We start from the raw sequence: 18631 nt of genomic DNA, 5'->3' as shown, positions 1-18631 counted from the left end.
CTCTACTTGCCTTATCCATCTGCTCCTCACCTTATCCCTCCACTTCCCTCTATTCCTCACCTTATCCCTCTTCTCTCCTCTGCTCTTCGTTCCTCACCTTATTCCTCCACCTCCCTTATCTCATCACTCTCTCCTCATCTCTCTAAATTTTGATTTATATTTTTGGCTTTGATATTTTACCGAAATTTTTGTTTACCCATTTATCAATGGGGGCCTTTTCAATGCAAATGCCCTTTTTCACAAGCTCATCACAATAAGTGACACATTGTAGTTGTGAATGAAATGCCAAATTTGGGTTGAGATTAGTAACAAAGATGGTATGGTTTTTTGTATGTTGGCCATGGGAACCTACTAGACAATGCTCTCCATTGTTGGAGGAATTATATTGATCTTTTCGTTGATTTTTATATGATGTTGCAAAGGTCCATCATGGTTTTAACCCATGTTCTATCTCGTAGGAGAAATATTTTTCTAGATTTCATAACTAAACCTCCAAATAATGTAATTATTCTCTTCTATTGGTGCAAAAACTACTTGAGTGCTTTTCCACATAGATACATAGGAATAAATAGAGTAGGTACATGTTCTCATATGCCACTTCTTGGATTTCCATGAAGAAGTCTTTAGCGTTTTCCTTAAGTCACCCTTACCTTTGTATTTTTCATACTTTGGGATCTCAAAGAAGAGAGGGAATTGTTATAACTTAGATTGTGCCCCTTTCTAAGTAGCTAAATTAGTAATATAGTGAAACATGGAAACACTCCAGGGCATGTGGATTGCCCGTAATTTGGAGTGAATCTCCAAAGAAGGTTGATTCCTTTGATTACTTCCTAAATAGGTGCTTCCATGTTGGGGGGAAAGAGAAGAATGGAAGTAAATGTATTGTAATCACTTTTATTTATTGATAATGGATACTTGACCTCTTTTTCTTGGTGGATTTTCCGTGTAAATCTTGTATTATGTGATGTTCTTATGTTCCTAATTTGTTCCTCTTTATTGCTTTCTTATGGTGATGCTATTCATTATTTTATTGTTGTTATAAGTTCACATAAATTAATGTTAAATTAAGCGTGATATGAAGGCTATTTTTTTGCATAAAGAAGAAGGATCTATTCATGGTGTTTCTACGTTAAGACAATAATTTTTTTATATTTGCATGCAAGTTTTAGATTTTCATGTCATAGTTATCCAAGCCTTGTATCCCATCCTTTGTTTGGTTTGTTGTAAAGAGATTGACCTTCACAATCTTTAATTTTGAACATATGCATTTCCTTATATATCTATCATATTGTAATGCTCTATATTTTATCAGATTGGTGATGCATCAATTGTATGTGTGCATAAGCTATTCTTTTCACATGTATTTACTGCATTGTATTCAATTATTTTCAATGACCCTTTCCAACTCATATTTGTTATTATTTTACAAATATATGTTATAATTAGTTACAAGCCTCAAAAACTTGATTATGTTTCAAATCTTTGTTTTAAATCTTCTTATTTGATGGTCATTAATATGAATCCTTGAGTGTATTCATAATAAAACATGACTTGCTAGCTTTTTCAACCATCTATTTATTCAAATGGCTTTGTAATTCATTTTAGATTATTTTATACAAAATATACTTATTTTCAATAAGAAATATTATTTATCTACATACATGATGACCTTGTATAATTCATTCATATACCTTTTGTTAGCCGCATTATTGTATACGGGAATAAGAATAGTTAATTAAGTCGTAATTGGGTTTGTTAGTTGGCAACCGAGGGGTGGCAGTTGCGGTGTGATGGTTGGCGCTCGCACCCCCTTGGTATCTTTATATACTTTCGATTGTAACTTGTGAAGGACACAAATTATGAATAGAATAACATATCTGATACTTGTCTGATATCTATGGCATTGTTCTGCATTACGTACTTTATGTTTTAAGTTATTCACTCGAGAGGGCAAACATTTAGCTCCATTGCCTATACGTACTCGGGAATGGAAGACACGGATGGTGCACAAACACAATGGGCCTACCCGTTGGTGAAATAAACCCAGAGGCCGACGACGCGCAAACAGAACTTTACACGGGAGAAGACACGACAACGAGAGAATTTTCAATTCTACTCCAGGTAGCCATCCAGACCTACGTCCGACGAGAGGTGACGGAGGCGGAAATCCCACCAAGTGTCGTGTGGACAGCTCTGGAGGTTAGCCCGGCAGTAAACCGGTTGATGAACCACCTCCCCCAGTTGCTTGCACAGGCATCGCTGGCACAACAGGCTCACCTGGAGGAGATTGCCTAAGAAGAGCGACGCCAACAGATCCTTTGACACTACGAAGAAAACAACCAATGGGAAACAAAACAGGATGGCGTCAGGCTAGGAGGGAATTGAACCTTGAACTTTTTATTTTCAAATAAAAGTGTCATTGACACGAGTTGTATTTGAGCAGATGAATTAATAAAGACGTGTTTTGATTTATGTATTGTGAGTTATGGAAATGTGCGACAATTAATGCCAAACCTATTGAATAAAGATAGAAATAAAAAAGCAGCAACAAACGAGTGGGAGGCCGCACAAAGGGCCTTGATTCTGGAGCAGCAAGTAGAACGTAAACGGAGGTTGAGGCAACTTGCTGAAGGACGACCTGCCGAAGGGTGGCCCGAGGGGAACCAAGGAGGTGTCACGGAGGGTGCAAAGGCCGATGAAAGTTTCTACGCATCGCCAGATCATCGTAGGATGCGGAGCCATGAAGAGTTTTTGGAAGAAACAAGGTTACAGCGAAATCTAGTCAAGGAGACTCGGGATTAGTTTAGGAACTTATCCCTTACACCACGGAGTGAAGATCACCAATGGGAACTAGGAGTGGGCACGTGTGAGAGCGAAGGGGAGGGCAACTGTATGGGTGTAGGTGCCACACACGATAGGCAAAACACCATACCTCCAGTCGCCCATGTAGGACACACCACCGACGCCACCAGAGGAAGCAGCGCAGGGTCACAAACACGACACAACCGCCCCCAGGAAGACGACCTGGGATGGCGAGTAAACAAAAATTGCCAAAGTTCACAGGGGACGGCAAGGAAGACCCCTTATGGCACTGTCGTACATGTGAAACCATTTGGTCTGCCAATGGAGTGACAGACCAGGATGACTGGGTACAACACCCTAGCCACGTTACGTGGAGTTGCCATAGATTGGTACTCCGATGTAGATAAGCAAAAAGTGGCCACGTGGGCCAACCTACAGAAGGAATTCACGGAGGAGTTTCAGTTGCTCCATGATGATAGCAAAATTGTAACGGAGATATACAGTACCAAACAAGGTACCAAGGAGACAGTACGGGCATACAGCAGGAGACTAAAGGAATTGTTGGGCAAAATGGAAAGCCAACCGGCTGAGGGCTTGAAAAAATGATGGTTTGTTGAAGGATTGAAATCCTCCCTATGAAAAAAAATGAAAATTGTACCCCCGCCGTCATATGACGACGCCTATAATAGGACAATGGACCTAGAGAGCGAATACAAAACATCAAGGAAGAAGAAAAGTAATAAATATTCATCTGACGATGATGAAGACTCTGACGGGGAAAGCAGTAGCGGTGGCGAATTGAGTAAAAAGGTGCACACTCTCCAAAAGGACATGGAACAAATGCTGAAAGAATTCAAAGCCATGAAAGGGAGTACAAGTAAGACGGAAGAAAATGACATGTGGTGTACCGATTGTATGAGTGACGGACACACCAAGGGGTCCTGTCCCAAGAAGGCTTTCTGCGACATTTGTCAGATTGCGGGACATTTGACAAAGGAATGTCCCTACAATATGAAAACCAGGAACCAACAAGTTCTCTTCACGCAAGAGTAGCCGGCCGTTGGAACTTCGCAAACCACCAACAATAATGCATCATCTGGCAGATACCGGAATAACCGGCGAGGGGGGAGGACCAATAATAATAATAGGAGCCGAATCCAATATGATGCAAAGGGATGACCAATGCTCCAGTGCCGAGCCTGCAATCAATGGGGCCACTTTGCCAGGGAATGCACCTCAGAAGAAACTCCACAAAAACTATGCAAATGGTGTGGGCCTGGAGACCACGATGATGGAACTTGCCCAAAGTTGGGAGTGAACCTGCTCAACATCGACAGGATGGAGGAACGGGTATTGGCAATCACACGGTCACAGGCAAAGAAGGCCACATACCTGGACCCTCGCACAGAGAAGCAACAGGCGCTGGAGGCCAAGGCTGAAGTGGCGAAGGAAATGTTGGCACAAGGGAGCACCCAGGAAGCAGTAAGTACTTCCTGATCTAAGGCAGAGGAAAATATCCTGAAGCAAATGCTGCAGATTGAAGTGTCGGTGAAGATGAAGGACCTCCTGGAAACGATGCCGCAATTACGTACGACACTCCTACGTACGGTCCAAGTAACCCCACATAGTCAGGTGATCCGGAATACAAATGGTTCCGACAGAACACCTATAGACCCATTGGTCCTGACACTATACAGTGGTCGACACCCGACGGTGGTAGAAATGGGAATACTGGGCACCATTCTGACTGACACTATCGTCGATGGCGGGTCCGGAGTGAATGTGCTTCCGGAAGAAACTTGGAAGTAACTTGGCAAGCCGACACTATGGCCGTCAACCTTGAACTTACTGGGAGTGGATCAACATGGTATCAAACCCCTTGGAACGCTCATGGCGCAACAAGTGACCATCGGAACACGACCATTTGTCCTCGACTTCGTGGTGATTCTGCTCACCAAGAAAGGATACGACACCATTCTGGGCAGAGGGTGGTTGGTGGCAACTAGAGTGAATCACAACTGGAAGCGTAACACATTGTAAATGGAGAAAGCCGGGAGAAAATTTATTATCGACCTAAAAACACAACTTGTGAGTGAAGAACTCGCGTTAGAGCCGGAATCAGACGATGAAGGTGGAGTTGACAGATGAAAGTATGGAAGGGAACTGAACGAGGAAGGCATTCTCAGAATCCAAGGATGTTCTGAGGACGAGACCGATTCCCTTAATGGGCTCTTCCACTAGCAAATGGAGGACTACGAGCTGCTGTATGGGTGTAACATGTTGCAGGTTGACGAGGATCGGGACGAGAACGAATTTCCGCCAGCGTACGAGGAATACATCGAAGGGGATGCCCCGGTCAACGAAGTACCAGCACATAGGTTTGACATGACAAAACCAATCCAGTACGAAGAGTCCGTAAAACCTACAAACCTCGGCACGGAAGCAGAGCCAAGGAACATCCTGGTTGGCGACGACTGGAATCCAGTCCTGAAAGCCGTAGCATTTAAAATATTCATGGAATACAAGGATGTATTCGCTTGGACGTATAAGGACCTCAAAGGGGTGCCGCCAGAACTGTGTGTACACTAATTTCACTTGTACCTGGGGCCGTACCTATACGAAAGAGGCCGTACAGAATGAATAAAAACTATGCGATGAGAGTGAATGATGAAATTGAACGTATGCTCGAAGCCGGGATTATTTTTAAAGTGCAGACCAGCGAGTGGGTGTTGCCCATTGTGCTATCCCTTAAAAAGGAGGCAAACCAGATCCGAATCTGCATGGATTTCAGATGCCTTAACGCGGTCACCATAAAAGACCCGTTTCCAATACCATTTACGGATAGCATCTTGGATGAAGTGGCCGGTCATGAAATTTATTCATTCATGGATGGATTTTCTGGGTATAACTAGATATTCATCGCCGAAGAAGACAAATTAAAAACCACCTTCATAGTGGAGGATGGCGTGTACGCGTATAATCGAATGTCGTTCAGATTATGTAGCGCACCAGTGACCTTTCAACGGATAATCCTTCACATATTTGAAAAGATGTCAGTAGGGAACTTCAGGGCATTCCTTGACGACTGGTCCATCTACAGTAACCAAGATACACATTTGGCCGCACTTGGCGAATGCATGGAGAGATGCAGGCGAGCTCGCCTAGCACTCAACCCCCAAAAATGCAGATTCATGGTGCCTCAAGGGAAGCTGTTAGGACACATAGTGTGTAAGGCTGGACTCAAGACTGACCTAGACAAGATTCAGGTGATAGTGGAAATGGAGGCACCCACAGATGTCACGGGAGTCAAATCCTTCCTAGGACACATAGTGTTTTACAGGCGATTTATCAAAAATTTTGCTCGAGTATCCTGCCCTTTGGACAAGCTGACAAGGAAAGGTGAACAATATACATGGGGGATGGCTCAGGAGGAGGCCTTCCAAGAACTGAAGTCACGGTTGGTGGGTGCGCCAATCCTAACATATCTTGACTGGGACAACGAGTTCCACGTACACGTTGACGCATCCAACTTTTCCATAGGGGCCACATTGGCGTAGGTTGGCGACCATGGGCTAGATCACCCGGTCTACTTTGCAAGTAGACTCCTATCGAAGGCAGAGAAAAATTATAGCACCACAGAAAGGGAAGCCCTCGGGATGGTGTACTCTGTCCAGAAATTTTGACATTACTTGCTCGGCACCGCGTTCACATTTTATGTGGACCACCAGGCTTTAATGTATTTGGTAAACAAGCCAATTATCCAAGGACGAATTAGCTGATGGCTGCTATTGCTGTAGGAATTTACATTCAACATTATAGTAAGACCTGGGAAGAGCCATGTGATAGCTGACTAGTTGTCGAGAATCCAGTCAGGAGAACCAGCCGAAGGAGTGAATGAAGATTTTCCAGACGCTCACTTATTTCGCATCGCAGTTCTCCTCGCTTGGTACGCAAGCGTGGGGGAATACTTGTCGACATCACGATTCCCGAGGGAGATGCCACTAGGAGAAAGAAGGAAACTGGTATTGAGGAGCAGGACATTCCAACTCATTAATGGCCTCTTGTATAAAATGGGGCCTGATCAGATCCTATGGTGATGCGTCCTAGAAGAGGAAATTTCGGGCGTCCTAAGGGAAGCACATGAAGGGCCCGCAGGTGGACACATGGGGCCCGACAACACGGTGAGGAAAGTTCTGTTGGAAGAACTGTGGTGGCCGACACTACATAATGACGCCAGGGAGTGGGTGACAAGCTGTGATACTTGCCAACGGGCCGGACGACCATTAAAGAGGGATTTTATGCCCCTCAACCCATCGAATGCCTAGGAACTGTTTGAGAGATGGGGATTGGATTTTGTCGGACCATTAAAACCAAGTAGAGCCCGACGATGCAAATACATTACAGTGGCAACATAATACTTGACCAAGTGGGTGGAGGCACGGGCCTTACCCGATAATTCGGCGGTCAATACAACAAAATTCATCTATGAACACATCATTACGCGGTATGGGATTCCAATCCAACTGATGAGTGACAGAGGAGGCCATTTTGTAAATCACATAATCCGATTGCTAACAACGGAGTTTAAAATCTTCCACTCCTTATCAAGCCCCTACTATCCACAGGCGAACGGGCAGGACGAGGCGACCAATAAAATAATCATGTCGGTGATATATAAGTCTTGTAGAGTGGAGAAGGATGACTGGGAGGAGCGCCTACCGTCAGTATTTTGGGCATACGAAACAACTTACAAGGTAACTACTGGACAGACTCCCTTCCAGCTAATGTATGGACAAGAAGCCGTGGTGCCAGTTGAATTCATGGTGCCGAGTCTCCGGATCGCCATCGATAATTGACTTGGCGACATGGAAAGCCTGAGGGAGAGACTATACGCTTTGAACAAATTGGACGAACGAAGGATGATGGCTCAGTGGGCGACAGAGACAACCTAGCAAAGACAGAAGGTTTGGCACGACAAGCATCTCCGACGAATGAAGTTTACTCCTGAGCAGTTGGTGTTGAAATTCAACGGAAGGAACAAAATCAAACCTGGGAAATTCAAAGTGCGTTGGCTAGGACCCTTCAAGGTATGCGAGGTCAATACCAACGGGGCAATTAAGTTGTGGACACTGGATGAGGAAGAGATACTAGATGTCGTCAACGGGTCGAAATTAAAAATTTACCACGAACGGAGGGAGCCTGGACCATGACGAATGCTTAAAAGACTTATAAAAAAGAAAAGAAAAGAAGAAAGCGGGCCCACCGTACGGTGGAACCACCGACTGTGGGACCATCGACGGTGGGGCCACTGGCGGTGGATGCCACCGTGCGGTGGTCACCGCACACCAGAAATAAAAGCCCACAGCCCCACGAAAATAGAAAAGCCCACACAGCCGAGGGAGAAAGAAAAAAATGCAGCCGAGGGAGAAAGAAAAAAAAAAGACAGCCGCGGGGGGAAGAAAGAGAGAAACGACGCGCAGCCGCACAACCCACACGCGCAGCCGCACAACCCACACGCACAGCTCGTAGCCGTAGCCGCACAGCCCGCACACGCGCAGCTGCACAACCTGCACACACGTAGCCGCACAACCCGCATCCTCACAGCCGTAGCCGCACAGCCCGCACACGCGCAGCTGGCACAAGCCCGCACAGATACACACACCAAGCCGCACAAGTCTGTGCCACTACGAGAGACGGGTTTTAGTTTTGAAAAAAAAGAAGAGGTTATAAAAGCAGAATTGAAGAAGTAATCTGGTACTAATGGACATAAACAGGAACAAGGCAGATTGGCGGAAACAGTTGCAGCCGTTAGAAGACAAGTTGCAGGGAGGGCAAAAAGAAACCAGTGCAGACACAGGCAAACAGATTTTACCATCTGGGGTGCGCATTGCAGGTAGTCTCGGTATGAGCACCAGTCAAAAAAGCAAGAAGCATCGTCCCAAACCCTTGGCGACAAAGGACAAAGATGAAATAACGACAGATAATATTATGTTCGAGGGTTTGAATGGAATCGATTGTCGGAACTGGTGGGCAAAGACACCTCAGGATGATTTAATAAAGAAAAGCCTTCGCTAGGCACAGGTACACTGGGCCGTCCAGATGCCATTTTTTTCGATAAAGGACTTTGAGGTAGTTTTGCGTGCCATGATTGGCATCTATGATAGACATCGCCACCAGTCGGTATTTGATTATCAAAATCAGAGGATAACAGTGTCATTCACGACAGGCAAGTTCACTAGGGTATTTGGCATACCGGGGATAAAAGGAAAGAAAATAGACACTTCACATAAAATATCCCCAAAGAATCGTGCCACAGTACTCCAGTTGATGTTGTGCGATAACCTTACCCAAGGCGAGAAAGATAGCTTCAAGAGTGCAGGCAAGAGTCGGGGAGTGAAGAAATAATTTTTTGCCAAGGGAGTATGGCGATGCCTGTTGTCGATGGTGAAGAGTCACCTCACAGGTGCCACCTACGCGTCAAACATAGCCATTGCACAGATAGTGCTGATGAACGGGCTGCACAATGGAGTGGTATATGATTGGGCGTCACTATTGGCCGATAAGATGGATGAGTTCATGACGCTACAATACAAGAAGTTCTACATGCCGCATCACGCCATTGGATTATTCCTGGACGCAGTCCACACGCAGATCACCCTGGGCTCACAACCATTGGAGCCACAGGGGCGTGTTGCACCAGACCAACCGCCCATATTCTATTGGTCCCACTTGGACGTCTTGGCACATGGCACAGAGGCACGTTTGGGTACAAAAAGAAAGAAGGCCGCCATGTCTGATACGGAGTCCGACACGAAAGAGTCTGAGGCTGAGGATGCAGAAAGTGGCAGGGAGGAATCCGCAGACACCTCCCAGGTAAGCAGAGGGAGCTTTTGACTGGCAGGGAGAAGGGGCGACCAGTTGCCTGAAGAGGGGGTAGTGGAGTCTGCAGATATAGTAGGGTCTACTGTAGCATCACAGGTGCAGGTCCACTTTACACCAGCCCGCTTACCAGAGACTTGTCAGTTGGCGGTGTCGCGGTCCTTCGGGACAGTGAGTGTAGTCACCACGGTACCAGTTCCTAGTTTTAGGCAGCCTTGGGCGACGATAGCCATGACACCACCACGGGTGGAGACCTTGGCGAGTGCAGAGGCTTCCATGGTGCATGAGGTGCCGGATGTGACAGGACAGGATGTGCCAGGGTTGCCCGGATATATGCAAGAGGCAATGACGACAACAGGCACTCTTCATGATGACCTCACTAACTGGTTGAGCCGTTACCAGATGGTACCCATGGCACCGGGAGAGGCCACTCTATCCCCAGGGCGGACCACATATTCCTTGGATGTCATTGACCTCGAGGAAGGGAGTTCCTCGAGCAGCAGGACAGTTTAAAGGGTTGCTTCACCCCCTGTGGTGGTAGTAACCAGTCCGTACAGAGCAGAGGAGGTGCCCGTGGGAAGTCAGCAGGGTGCAGAGTTGGAGCAGTTTATTACTGAGATGACTCTGGGAGCACAACGGCTTGTGTCATTTGCCACGCTCTAGGGCAATGCGACCATGGTTGAGCAAATGGAAGGGTTGTTGACCTTTGCCCGCACGGGATGCTGAGCTGAGTTTGAGAGGTGTTTTGAGTGTGCTGGGTGGCCGGACATGGAGACCCTGGCGATGCTGGAGGCTTGGCGCCTCACTGAGGGGGTTGGCGAGACCCAGATGCAGTCGTTGGTGAGAGAGGTAGAGCAAGCCTTCCGTGAAGGTTATCTGGAGCTTCGGAGGTCACAATAGACGACAACTACAGTTGAGGCTTTGAGGGTGGCAACAGTAACAACTCGGGAGGAGCTGGCTACTAGGTTTCGCGAGCTAGAGGCTACCATGGCACACAACCAAGCAACGGTGGACATTTTACTAGCAGAGAAGTCTGCCTTGCTGATACAGTTGGAAGAGGAGAGGGCCTCGAGGGAGCTGTTGGAGACTCGGTTGGTCAGTGCCCTGGAAAATATGGACAAGAAGGATAAGGAGGTGCTCGAGGCAACCTATATGGTAAAGACTACTATGGAGCGGCAGATGGTTGCGAAACGGGATCTCAAGAGGAGGACAGAGCAGGTGTATGACCTCTGTGGGCGCTTGGCGTCCAATGCTACACCACCACCGACGCCTTCTTCATTAGGGACGCCTTCTGCACTTCCTTAGTTTTTTCTTCTTCTGGATTTTTGCGAGCTCCATGTATTCTCCATTTTGTTGTAAGTCGCCTGGAGATGACTTTTCTTTTTGGGGGGGATGATGTTAGCCGCATTATTGTATATGGGAATAAGAATAGTTAATTAAGTCGTAATTGGGTTTGTTAGTTGGCAACCGAGGGGGGGGCAGTTGCGGTGCGTCGGTTGGCGCTCACACCCCCTCGGTATCTTTATATACTTCCGATTGTAACTTGTGAAGGAGACAAATTATGAATAGAATAACATGTCTGATACTTGTCTGATATCTATGGCATTGTTTTGCATTATGTACTTTATGTTTTAAGTTATTCACCCGAGAGGGCAAACACCTTTGGTGGGCCATTTATGTTAAGGTGTATTGGGCTTGTCCATTAGTATCTAATGGTTGCTTATTTTGTTCTTTTCAAAATTCTCATTGATCTTTTTAGGTCCTCAACTAATATATATGCACAAATAATGGCAATATGGTATTATATTATGTCAATATTAATGAATAATTATATCATACTTTAGTTATATATGTGTGAAAAACCTTTAGTTTAACACAATAAAAATTGGACTTGAAACAACCCTCTCTTTTCTCACACAAATTCCTTAACCTCTTGAGGTATTAATAAACTATGAGAATGACATAAAAACTTTTGCCAATTGTAGAAGAAGAAATAAATGTTTCTTCATTAAAAGTCAATATTATTACTTTTAAATATGGTTATGAGGTTAGAAATTTGTTATTGAATTATCTACTTATGGAATATAACAATCCAAGGTTGTGTAGAAACTTGAGAAGCACAGGGTTTGGTGACATTCTTGACAAGTTTTAGCATTGCATTTATTGTGTTGAGCAATCTTTTTAGTATTGACACTATTGTGTTTTAGCCATTACAATTTCCAAATTTTGTGGTAAACCTAATAGTTCATGAAGGTCAAATGCTAATGACAAGTATGTTATATCTTGCTTTATGTTTCATAAATGAATATTAAAAGAAGTGTTATGCAAATTAACATGTAAAACAATATCAACATCATCTTTTTTTTCGTTGGTCGTATAGGTATCCTCGTGACTCATCCCAACGATTTCCATTGGACCTTGCCTTAAACTTACAAACATATTTACGAAGACAAATAAAACAAAACATATTTTGTTATCTACATACAAATGTCCTTGATGATTCGATATGATTCTATCAATAACCATCTTAAGAAACATAAATAAATTAAAAATCAATCCATACTAACATTTAACATTTAACATTACCTAAAAATCTCTCTAAATAAACAAGTTTTTTTTATAAACAATAATTTACTAAGACAAAAACAAAACATATTTTACTCTCTAAATACAAATGTCCTTAATGATTCCATGCGATTCTACCAATAACCATCTTAAAAAACATAAATAAACCTTACCTAAAAATTTATCTAAATAAACGAATATTTTTTAAACAACAGTTTATATTAAATAATTATAAAATAATATTTAATTATGAAAAAACTGATATAAAATATAATTTAAAAATTAGTATCGAACTAAGAAATAATTAAAATTATAGAAAAATATATTTCGCATAAAAATCAAACATTAGAAATAAGGTTATATGAGAAGAGCCAAGGCAGATTTATAAACCCACGAAGTTTAAAGCTCACGACTAGATATTCATCATACACCCTTTTGAAACAAAGTTTTGAGACTTAGGCTTGGCACATATATATTATGCAGGACTCTGCGTGTGGGCTTTTGACGGTTTGAGGGTGCATCTTGGGTGTTTTGAAATCGTCATTAAATATGAAGATATCAGTTAAGGTTGTCAAAGGGAAACGCTTTGATATCCATGTCCACCTTTCTAATACGGTGAGTTACTATTCCATGTTCTGTTTATACGATTGTGTTGGTTTTTTTTTCTAAAGATAAATTAAAGAAATGAATGCCTATTTATTTCCAAAGTAGAGTGCATTCAAAATCTTTATTTCCCACAATTTGAAGTTCACATACAGATCTTCACTACCGCAGTTAAAAAGGAAGCCATATTCATATTTTTTAAACAGCGTTATGACCAGGAGCATTTACATGAACTTGTGGAAATATCATGTCTATAAAAACGATCACCCAAATATTGTTTGAAATTCTTCATCGTCCACAAGCGAGAAACTGCATTCGAAATATTCATTACCAAATGCTAGCAGTTGCATTCAGAATTTTCATCATGCACACGCCAAAATTTGCATTCAAAATCTTCAGTCATATGCATGTTAGTATCTCTCTCCATGGCACCTGAATTTCAAAACAAAACTTAAAATGATGAGTACGAATGATCAAAAGAGAAATTCTATAAACCCCAGAAAAACCCTTAGAAAATTCAAAGAATTAAGGGAAAATTAATAGTATTTTTTTTCCCTTCATTTAAATGGGTTGAGTGGAATTGCTTTACTTGGGTTGTGGGCTTGGATTACTTGGACACGAAGGTGATCATAATGCCCTGTGGGCTTTAGAATATAGTGCTATATTAGCTTGTTCTAGGTATTAGAGGTAGGTACCCATGCTTTATAATCCATAGTGATGGAAAAATAGAAACTAAGAATGCCAATGCGAGGATAACATTGCAAAGCGTCAGGTCTAATTTTTCAGTACAACCAATGGATACCTCAGCTTTGTAACAAATAATCTTGACAGTCAGCAGCCGGGAGACCAAAAAGATATGCACAAAGACCTGAAAACTTGACCATAATTCGTGGACTCAAAACTGATCAACAGCTTCTACTTAACTAGAAACTATACTAAAGTATACACAGCAGAGATTGGCATTAATAGTCCAAGATGCCTTTTTCAATATGATTTTAACAATAGAAATCCTAAAACATATCATTAATCCAAAATTTCCTTGAAGATGGATCTCAAAGGAGGCTCCAAACTTTAGAAGGAAGTAATTTAACACAGATGCATCTGGATAGATGTTCTTGATATATTTACCTGTGAAATCTCAATTCATTAAGTTCGTTAAATTTCCTGCTAAGAAAAAATTGTTAGACCAAAAGCAGGTCAAAATTTAAAAAATGCACTAGAAACAAGAAATGTCATGGTTCTTTTTTATGTGAAACCCATTTCATTGTGCAAGTCATGGAAACAGGAGCAATGCTTTACCAAGTCATGTAATTACCTTCAAAATGGCTATCATAGAAACTATAAGACCGTCGCAGGAGCAACTGATACATTCAGATTGATCCCTGGATGTCCTGCAATGCTTCCTGAAATGAAATGTATAATATGTGTATGCTGACTCATTTCATCCACTAGATTGCGAGTGAATATCATATGGGTAACTGTAAAGGCCTTGATATTGGCAATAGTAGTATGAAGAAAAAACAAAGACACTAGTTGCAACAAAGGTCAGTGGCAAGATCATTATCTAGTTGTGCACTTTATGACGGGTCATGATCTGGCCAAAGTTGTTGAGAACAGGTAAATATGAACAGCTATATCAGTGCCACCTGTATTTTTTCATTTCTGAGGCAGTGCAGATAGGCTTGAACATCCATTTACAAATGCGAGGTTTTTAATATTTTGCATGTTTTTTTATAAATGGCATCTTTCATTTCATCAAATCCAAAATTGCAGAATATGGACCAAAATCTCAGCACACTTACGTCATTCTGCTTTGGCCTTTGATAAGACTGCTCTTCACCTTCCTTCCATTGAGCTGCTGGCCAATATACCACAATTAAATAATGAGCCACTCCTCCAATAAAGGCTTGAGAGGCCAGATTCTTTCCAAAGATTGCACACATGATCAGTTCTGGTCTGGTGAGAGTTGGCGAGAAGTGCGTGATGTCAGTGGTGACATCTGTCTCACTAATCTTTTTCATTTTCTGGTCGGTCTGGGATAATCTTGAACAACTACTTACAAATGTAGGGTTTTAAATTGTTTTATTCTCAGTCACACCTATTTTTATTCCTTCTTTGTACCTTCTGGATAGCATTGAGTTTTGTGTTGGTAGGCCTGCGAAAAGCCTCCTATTGTGGAATTCATGCGCTTGCCCCCTCTTGTTGGCCCATTTACATTGTTTATGAAGGACATGCCTGTTGAAACTTTGATTATTGTTTAACTTTATTCTATATGCATTCGTGTTATAGCGCAGAACATTTACAAAGATTTAGGGGAGAGGACATTTTATTTTTCTCAGTATTTAATGTCTTTAAAATCTCTAATACAATCTGCTCCATAGGAGCCATGGATGATAAACCATTTAGCAATTAATTTATTATGCTTGAGCAGGACCTTTACAAAGGGTACAAATAATTTGATGGAGAGAAATACATACTATTGGATTATTTTATATGCCTTTCTGAATGAAACAAAAATGTCTTTAGGGAAAATTTTAGATGAACACTTTGGATGCGGACAATCCTTGAGTACGAGAACTTAAGATAAGTGCATTATTTTCTTTTGGATTGGAAGCCAGATGAACACATGTTATACAATGTCATAGTCGAAAATTGTAAAAAAATGCTTCAACATCCTTTAATTGGAAGACAATGAAAAGCATTATGCTCAGGCCTAGCAGATCTTACACTATTTATTCACCCAATTTTTCTTGTTAAATATTTTGTGTAACACTGTAAAACATTCAAAGTTTTAAGCTTTGTTACATTTCACAGACGCCTCGCTGAAATGTTAATATTCTGACTTTTTTTTCTTTTAAGATGCTTAATAAATTGCAAATTAACAATCTGTCTCATTTTTCAGGTTATGGATGTAAAGATACAGCTTGAACAAATACAAGGTGATACTTTCCCAAGTGGACGACAAAAAATAATATATAAAGGCAATGTGTTGAAGGATGACACTACCATGGATGATAATGGTGTTATTGAGAATAGTCATCTACATGTCATGTTGCATAAGGTAACTGTAATGATCTTCGATTGCTATCAGTAGCTGTTAAAAATGACCTGATGCCTTTGCTTGGTTAGAAACTTATAAAGGGTATGAAAGAACATAATGTCGCAAAAAGAAGAAAGGCAGCTTTGAAACTTAATTTTCTTGTTATCACACATTGTCATATGTATACCCATCTATTCTATTCATGGCAAAGCATGGCTCATATTGCGATATCCATACAATGTTTTCATCTTTAATCTTCATTTGCAACTTAAATAGTTCTGACAGAAACATATAATGAAATTCTTTTTGATATTAACAATCAAATTTATTGAACATCCTCCTTGTTTTCTCTTGGAGGTTCCGCAAAACCACTTCTACAAAAACGTATTGTATGTCCAAATTATGTTGCACTTGTAGCACATGATATTGTAGTCCAGTAGAGGGGAAAATGAATTATAGTTCCTTGAGGAGAAACCAAAGTCATTCCTTGTACAAGTTCTACAAACAATTGCATTATGACCAGACTAATTGCAAAAGAAGCAATAACCAAAGAAAAGAGTGTTGGATCTTGGACATGTGAGACTGCCTTGGGGGAAATGATCTTTTGAATATTTCATTGTTGTCCTTGTGAGAGATTTTATTCTTATGTGAGATATTACTTTCTTGTTGATGGTATTATTGATAGATTTCCTTAGCACATCGGCATAGCCTTTAGGCTTTTCTCCATTAATTTTCTTTGGTAATTCTGTAGCCTTAGAACTTGCATTATCTTTGGTCGTCTTTTGATAGATTTCTTTAGCACATTGGCATAGCCCTTAGGCTTTTCTCCATTCATTTTCTTTGGTAGTTCTATAGCCTTAAAACTTGCATTATCTTTGATCGTCTTTTGACTTTCCTCAAAGTCAAGACCTGTCTTGATGAATGGTGATCTTTGGGAGTTGATAATGTCCTCCAATGTTTCGGTGCTCTTTTCAAAATTCATGCTTTGATTCAATTGATAATTAGTTTTTTCCAACTCCTTCCCCAAGGAAACAATTTCAAGCTCCATTTTCTCACAATCCTATTCTTTTTCCTTTAGCTTTTTTCTTACAACTTCAATTCATTTTGCCTCCTCAATTTGAATCTTCAGATCCATGATCATCCTTTCCAATTCTTCAAAATTTTGAGATATCTTTGCCTTAGATTCATCGTCATGTTGAATTTATAATTTTAGCTTTGAGTTCTTAAGCTTCTTGATTTCATCTAGGGCATAAATAAGTTCTTCCTCTAGATCTACCATGGCATCTTGTTCTCCTTCTAACTCTTTTTTTTTTTGTCTTCACATTGTTGTCCTCATTTTTGTTTCCAAAAATGAAGGACCACTACGATGGAATTTTTATGAAAAAATAAAAATTATTACTCTATGGCACGCTTTTCGAGGCAGAATTTTGACTAATCCTTGGACTGGTTTAATCCTCAGTCCATTCTCGAACTACGTTTCAAATTTCGTCCAATTCTGGGTTCGTTTGCTATGTCTTTCCTTCAATTTCGGGTTTTAAAACCCAGACTGCAGGTGGAGAATTTTCTTCAAACTGCAAGTTTTAATGATATTCATTGTTGTGGTCTTTGTAGGGGAATTTTTGATCACTTACATGTGCATTTTTTATTTCAAATATGTCACTTGTAATTTATTTTAAGTTTCCCATTTAATGTTTTTATCTTTTTGTTGTTTTTTGGTCATTTTTAGTTAAAATAGGGGTTTTTTAGCTCAACTGCAAGTAAACTTGCAGTTTGTTCAAAAAACCCCTACTTTAATGGTTTTCACATGTAATAGGGATTTTAAATCCCCATTACATGTGTGCAAGTGTTTAATACTTGTTGTAGGGATTTTATTTCCCCCTTACAAGTATTTTTAAACTTGCAGTTTGTCTTTTAAAACCCGATTTTAACATAAAAGTTCATTTTTGACAATTTTAAACTTGTCATTTGTCCAAAAAAAACCCGATTTTGGCTTAATGAGTGAAAAAGTGAGATTTTAAACTTGTCATTTGTCTTTTAAAACCCGATTTTAAGCATGAAAGAGGGAAAAAGTGAAAATCGAACTTGTTGTTTTATATCCAAAACCCGATTTGCTTCCTTTTGAAGAAAACGAACTTGCCTTTGGCTCTTCAAAACCCGAAATGCAAGAGAAAAACGATTTTAGACCTTTTCAAGGCGAAATTTGTGGAGGAATCGTTGGATGAAGGAGGCGTTTTGGGTTTGCATCCTATCTTCATGCATTGTTGGACATCTCTCATGCCATTTGAAGGATACATTCGCTGGTTTTTACCCTAAATCAGCAACCACGCTATTTATTAATGCCACGTTTTTAGGAGTTAAATCTATAACAATTTGCACACTCCTAAATCGTTTTGCTCTTTTCTACTAAGGCATGGAGTATGGGATTGGTTTCAAGACATTTAATAATCCATTGAATGTGTATTGAATACCACGTTTTTTGCAAAAACGTGATTCTCTTTGGCTGCGTTTTAAACCTTTGGCATTGTTACCTCTTCAAATACCTTTGGTGTTATTGCTTCAGCAAATACCTTGATCGTTTTGCTTCAACAAACTTGAAATGAACACTTTCATTGGCATTTTGCTCCTCCAAGTTTAAGATTGCTGCCATTTTTGGGGGCATTTTCACAAAAACGTGATAAGGGTTTAATAGTCCAGTTTTGCTTCTTCATCTCAAGAAGTATTGCATTGTTGGAAAAGCATTTT

At 41.1% G+C, this 18631-nt stretch overlaps 1 protein-coding gene across 4 annotated transcripts in view; it reads left to right on the top strand.

Moving 5' to 3' along the window:
- The first annotated feature begins 12651 nt into the window (after positions 1 to 12651).
- The window catches only part of LOC131028011 (uncharacterized), a 202597-nt gene continuing 196617 nt past the window's right edge, over positions 12652 to 18631 (top strand). Inside the window, exons 1-2 of one of the 4 annotated variants that reach the window (XM_057958126.2) lie at positions 12652 to 12861; positions 15752 to 15910. In XM_057958126.2, the coding sequence (XP_057814109.1) occupies positions 12796 to 12861; positions 15752 to 15910 (225 nt within the window). In that variant the 5' untranslated portion in view covers positions 12652 to 12795. Of the gene's footprint in view, positions 12862 to 13160; positions 13259 to 15751; positions 15911 to 18631 lie in introns of those variants that run through there. The other 3 variants (XM_057958125.2, XM_057958124.2, XM_057958127.2) reach the window with 3 other exon arrangements.

Source organism: Cryptomeria japonica, chromosome 5, assembly GCF_030272615.1.
Source record: "Cryptomeria japonica chromosome 5, Sugi_1.0, whole genome shotgun sequence".
Classification (NCBI taxonomy): Eukaryota; Viridiplantae; Streptophyta; class Pinopsida; order Cupressales; family Cupressaceae; genus Cryptomeria; species Cryptomeria japonica.
This window is presented reverse-complemented; position numbering and strand designations above follow the sequence as displayed.